We start from the raw sequence: 6,000 nt of genomic DNA, 5'->3' as shown, positions 1-6,000 counted from the left end.
GGCCTTTCACCACTTAATACTCTCTCCTTAGGGAGGATGTTTCATATGCCATCATGAAGTGTCTTCATAGGCTACTTACCCGGGGCCTCCAGGCATTTGCTCGGCCCTCAAGGTTAAGTCGAGCTTGGGAAGGGGCCCAGTTGGCAAACACATTGGTCTTGTGGGATGAAGCTGTGACCTGGGCATCGGAGATGCTTCGATTTTCCATGCCTAATGGTAGGCTACAGCCTGTACAGAAGTGGGGAAGGGGTGGGGGGAATCACTGTCAGAACTGGCAGTCTTGGGTTCAGTGGCCATCCACCTCCTCTCCGTGGTTTCAGTCCCACTTCATTTCACCCCTTTCCCAAGCTCACAGATGGTGAGCTCATTCCCTAATTTGAGAACTCCCCCAATGGCTCTGGTGATGATGGAGCTCCTTCTAGTGCAGAGGTGGCTGAGACCTGGTGGACACCCCTGAGGCATGCCATCAAGGATCTCCAAAGCCCAGGTTACCCATTGTGGGTTCTCTGGAGTACTCACTGTCGAGCTCACAGCCAAGCAGCTCCATTCGAAGAGTGCTTCGCACGCTAAAGTGGGAGGGCTGGAGGCGAATGTACTGGGCAACGATGGGAGGGTCAAACACGTTTTCTTTGATCCCTGATGCATCCACGTTCCCAAAGAAGACCTGTAAGGCCGTGTACTTATGAGGGACCTCCAGGGCAGAGGCTGGGGGACCCAGGAGCAGAGGGGCCAGTGGGAAGGCTGAGCCACGTATTCCCACAATTCTCACAGTTGGCTAGCCAAGCTTCGAGTACAAACAGGACCATGGTTAGAAATTCCCCCCACCCCAAACTTGGGGAGCAGACTCAAAGCCTGTCCTGCTCTAATTCCCCGTACCCCTCCGACTCTAGTCTTGCACCCCCGCTCTGGGACCCAAGGCAATCATCCTCTCCCGTGCCTGAAACAATCGTTCTGCGGCGCTCGTGCCTGCTGAGTTCGGACCACAAACCTCATGCTCCTGCTTGCTCTCTCCTGCCCTCCCCATTCTAATCACTGAGGCCCTGGTGCCTGAAACGGTGGTCTCCATACCCCCCACTCCATACCCCACTCTCCTCCTTCAGGTACTCGTCCCCCTGGCGCTCAGTGGTTGCTGGGCTCGTGCCTGCTGAGCTCGTGCGCGCCCTCCCCACTCTCCTCCCCCTGGGGTTGGATGGCTGCTGAGCTCGTGCCCGCCCTCCCCACTCTAGTCCCTGTGGCTTTCACTGGTTGCTGAGCTCGTGCCTGCCCTCCCTACTCTCCTCCCCCTGGGGCTCGGTGCCTGCTGAGCTCGTGCCTGCTGAGCTCGCGCCTGCACGTCCCACTCTCCTGCCCCTGGCGCTCAGTGCTTCCTGAGCTCGTAGCTGCTGAGCTCGCGCCTGCACTCCACACTCTCCTAACCCTGGAGCTCGATGCCTGCTGAGCTCGCTCCTGCAGTCCCCACTCTCCTCCTCCTGGCGCTCGGTGCCTGCTCAGCTCGTGCCCGCCCTCCCCACTCTAGTCCCTGTGGCGCTCGGTGGTTGCTGAGCTCGTGCCTGCCCTCCCTACTCTTCTCCCCCGGGCGCTCAGTGCTTGCTGAGTTCGTGCCTGCTGAGCTCGTGCCTGCACTCCCGACTCTCCTCCCCCTGGCGCTAGGCGCCTGCTGGGCTCGCGCCTGCACTCCCCACTGTCCTCCCCCTGGCGTTGGGTGCCTGCTCAGCTCGTGCCCGCCCTCCCCACTCTAGTCCCCCTGGCGCTGTGCTTGCTGAGCTCGTGCCTGATGAGCTCGTGCGCGTCCTCGCCACTCTCTTCCCTCTGGAGCTCAGAGGATGCTGATCTCGTGGGCGCCCTCCCCACTCTCCTCCCCCTGGCGTTGGGTGCTTGCTGACCTCGTGCCTACCCTCCCTACCCTTGTCCCCGTGCCGGCTCTCCCCACTCTCCTCCCCCTGGCGTTCGGTGCCTGCTGAGCTCGTGCCTGCACTCCCCACTCTAGTCCCCCTGGCGCTCACTGCTTACTGAGCTCGTGCCTGCTGAGCTCGCCCCTCCACTCCACACTCTCCTCCCCCTGGCGCTAGGTGCCGGCTGAGCTCGCGCCTGCACTCCCCACTCTCCTCCCCCTGGCGTTCAGTGGTTGCTGAGCTCGTGCCTGCTGTTCTCGTGCCTACCCTCCCTACCCTCGTGCCAGTGCCCACTTTCCTCCCCCTGGCGCTCGGTGCCTGCTGAGCTCGCGCCTCCACTCACCACTCTCCTCCACCAGGCGCTAGGTGCCCGCTCAGCTCCTGCCCGCCCTCCCTACTCTAGTACCCCTTGCTTTGGTTGCTCAGCTGGTGCCTGCTAAAGTCGTGCGCGCCCTCCCCACTCTCCTCCCCATGATGCTCAGTCGTTGCTGAGCTCGTGCCTGCCCTCCCTACCCTTGTCCCCGTGCCCGCTCTTCCCACTCTCCTACCCCAGGCGTTGGGTGCCTGCTGCGCTCGTGCCCGCCATCCCCGCTCTAGTCTCCCTGGCTCTCAGTGCTTGCTGAGCTCGTGCTTGCTGGGCTCGTGCCCGCCCTCCCCACTCTCCTCCCCCTAGTGCTCAGTGCTTGCTGAGTTCGTGCCTGCTGAGCTCGCGCCTCCACTTGCCACTCTCCTCCACCTGTTGCTAGGTGCCTGCTCAGCTCGTGCCCGCCCTCCCCACTCTAGTCCCCGTGGCGCTCAGTGCTTGCTGAGCTCGTGCCTGCTGAGCTCGCGCCTGCACTCCCCACTCTCCTCCCCCTGGCGTTGGATGCCTGCTGAGCTCGTGCCCGCGCTCCCCACTCTAGTCTCCCTGTCGCTTGGCAATTGCCGAGCTCGCGCCTGGACTCCCCACTCTCCTCCCCCTGGCGCTCAGTGGTTGCTGAGTTCGTGCCTACCCTCGTGCCAGTGCCCACTGTCCTCCCCCTGGCGTTCTGTGCCTGAGATCGTGCCCACTCTCCCCACTCTCCTCCACCTGGCGCTCGGTGCCTGCTCAGCTCGTGCCCGCCCTCCCCACTCTCTTCCCCTGGCGCTAGGTGCCTGCTCTTCCCAATCTAGTCCCCCTGGAGCTCAGTGGTTGCTGATATCGTACGCGCCCTCCCCACTCTCCTCCCCCTGGAGTTGGGTGGCTGCTGAGCTCCTGGTCGCCCTCCCCACTCTAGTCCCCGTGCCGGCTCTCCCCACTCTCCTCCCCCTGGCGTTGGGTGGCTGCTGAGCTGGTGCCCGCCCTCCCCACTCTAGTCTCCGTGGCGCTCGGTGCTTGCTGAGCTCGCGCCTGCACCTCCTAGTCTCCTTCCTCTGGCGCTAGGTGCCTGCTGAGCTCGTGCCTGCTCTTCCCACTCTAGTCCCCCTGGCGCTCAGTGGCTGCTGAGCTCGTGCATGTCCCGCTTACCCTTGTCCCCGTGACCGCTCTCCCCGCTCTCCCACCCCTGGCGTTCCGTGCCTGCTGATCTCGTCCCCGCTCTCCCCACTCTAGTCTGCCTGGCGCTCGGTGCTTGCTGAGCTCGTGCCTGCTGGGCTGATGCCCGCCCACCCCGTTCTAGTGCCCCTGGCGCTTAGCGCTTGCAGAACTCGCGCCTGCACTCCCTACTCTCCTCCCCCTGGCGTTGGGTGGCTGCTGAGCTCGTGCCCGCCCTCCCCACTCTAGTCTCTGCGGCGCTCAGTGGTTGCTGAACTCGTGTCTGTCCTCCCTACCCTTGTCCTCGTGCCCGCTCTCCCCACTCTCCTCCCCCTGGCGCTCGGTGCCTGCTGAGCTTGTGCCTGCTGATCTCGTGCCCGCCCTCCCCGCTCTAGTCCCCCTGGCGCTCAGTGGTTGCTGAGCTCGTGCCTGCCCTCCCTACCCTTGCCCCCGTGCCCGCTCTCCCCACTCTCCTCCCCCTGGAGTTGGGTGGCTGCTGAGCTCGTGTCTGCTGAGCTCGCGCTGCACTCCCCACTCTCTTCCCTCTGGCGCTCAATGGTTGCTGCTGAGCTCGTCCCCATGGTTTTTGTTCCCGCTGGACTCGTGGCGCCACCCCCCTTCTTCTCTGCCCTGCCTCCTCTTGTCCCTGTGGCACTCGTGCCGCAACACTGCTGTGGGCGCCAACCTTCCCCACTCTCTTTTCAGCACTCTTCGTGCTCTCATCCCCTTGGAGGTGCTTGTGCCGGCTGGGCTCATCCTGCTCACCCTCCCTCTTTTCTTGCTCTTCTCCATTCTGCTCTCCTCCCGCCTTCCTTCCTACTCTTTTTCCTCTTCCCTCGCTGCTCTCCTACATTTGGCTCACATTCCCTGATCGCCAGGGTCCTCCCATCCCCACAGTTCTTGTTCCCATGACAATCTCTTGTAAGCCTCACAACAGAAAGTCAACGTGGAGTTGAGGTCCCAAGTTGTTTGCTCCCTCTCCTCTGTCCTCTGTCCTCTCCTTTCCTCTCCTCTCTCGTTTCTCCATCACCTTTCTATCTGACTCAACAGTGAGAGTACGAGGGCCAGGCAACCTCAGCATCTCTAAAACTCAATCTGGAGCATCTGTGTTCACTTTCAGCTCCATTCTTTGGGGTTTGACTTATATCTGGGTTCTATAATGCTGCAATAGAACCCCTACCCCCCACACACACACACAGGAGCTGCAGGCTGCTTCCCCTAAGGCAGGGGTGGGGAATCTGCAGCCTCAAGGCCACATGTGGCCCTCTAGGTCCTCAAGTGCAGCTCTCTGACTGAATCCAAACTTCACAGAACAAATCTCCTTAATAAAAGGAACTTGAACTCAGTCAAAAGGCTGCACCCAAAGACTTCTGCTCCTGCCTCTTGCCCTACCCACATGGAAGACACAATATATGGGCCAGGGACAGAAGAGTACCAGCAACATTTTCATGGGTTTCTTGCTAGATACTTTCATGGAACAGGTACAAGTTGCTGAGGGCATCCATCTTCAGTGCTCAATCCCTCCCTGGCTCTTTTCCCTTTCCCCTTTTGTTATTCAGTGCCCACAGGGTGATGGGATCATCTGGGTGGGGTGCTGCACCCACCTGTCATGCCTGTCATCTTGTCACAACCAGCTACAGACATGGTCATTTGCAGACATCCAGAAGGGTACTTTAGTCCATTCCTGGCCAACTAAAATGTCTCTGCCTCCAGAAAGAGCCAAAGTTACTGACAGCATTGAGGACACGTAGTAAGTCTGGGACCTGGTGACTACTTGGTGAGAACTTAGCTGAAGGCAGAGTTAATGGTTTCAAATTTCTTCCTAGACTCTCTTGTGTCTTAATTGGAGATCTCAGAGAGCACATCTAACCACGGATCTCCTTCCAAACACCCTCACAAGAGGTTGTCCAGTGTCCCCCTGTAGGCTGCTAGTAAATGGGATCCCATTACACTTGGGGATCACTCCAACTGTCAGGAAGTTTCTCACTCACCTCAATCCTCTATCTGCCTCTTTACAACTATTCACTTGCTGTCCCAAGTTCTACACTTTGGAGCCAGACAAGTAGCATGCCTAATCCCACTTCCACGTGAAAGAATCATAGAGTTGGGTCTTCAAAGCCATCTTGGCCAATGCTCACATTCTGCAGAGGCAGCAGAAACAGGCCCAAAGGGGCAGAGGGACTCACCAAATTCACATAGCTAGTGACAGTCAAAGTGGGTTCTCCAGCTCAGATGTCTGGCCTAGAAATGATGATAACATGCTCTGGGCCTGGAGTCAAAAAGTTTTTCAGTCATTTCAGTCTCTACAACCCCATTTTGGGGTTTTCTTGGCCAAGATACTAGAGTGGTTTGCCATCTCCTTCTCCAGCCCATCTTACCGAAGAGGAAACAAAGGCAAACAGGGTTAAATGACTTGCCCAGGATCACACAGCTAGTAAGCATCTGAGGCCACATTAGAATTCATGAAGATGAATCTTCCCAACTTCAGGCCCAGCACCCTATCCACTCTGCCATTTAGTTGGGAAGACCTGGGTTCTGCCTCAGATACTGTGTGACCCTGGGCAAGTCAGTGAACCGTTCTCTGCTTCAGTTTCTTCTTCTGCTTGGTCTTGATGG

The 6,000-nt window shown here is 59.2% G+C and overlaps 1 protein-coding gene across 7 annotated transcripts in view; it reads right to left on the bottom strand.

Annotated features, from left to right (window-relative positions):
* Window positions 1-6,000, bottom strand: part of F8 (coagulation factor VIII) — a 137,647-nt gene that overhangs the window by 7,167 nt on the left and 124,480 nt on the right. For 6 of the 7 annotated variants that reach the window (XM_020975580.2, XM_020975581.2, XM_020975577.2 and 3 more), the window contains 2 exons: window positions 520-664; window positions 80-228 (listed from right to left, as the gene is read on the bottom strand). The exons of the other annotated variant lie outside the window; for it this stretch is intronic. In XM_020975580.2, coding sequence (XP_020831239.1) covers window positions 80-228; window positions 520-664 — 294 coding nt within the window. The remainder of the gene's footprint in view (window positions 1-79; window positions 229-519; window positions 665-6,000) is intronic. 7 annotated transcript variants of the gene reach the window in all.

The sequence above is a fragment of the Phascolarctos cinereus genome, unplaced genomic scaffold (assembly GCF_003287225.1).
Source record: "Phascolarctos cinereus isolate Bilbo 61053 unplaced genomic scaffold, phaCin_HiC Scaffold_8;HRSCAF=390, whole genome shotgun sequence".
In the NCBI taxonomy this organism is placed as follows: domain Eukaryota; kingdom Metazoa; phylum Chordata; class Mammalia; order Diprotodontia; family Phascolarctidae; genus Phascolarctos; species Phascolarctos cinereus.
Note: the sequence above shows the minus strand (reverse complement) of the source record. Positions and strands in the feature narration are given on the sequence as shown.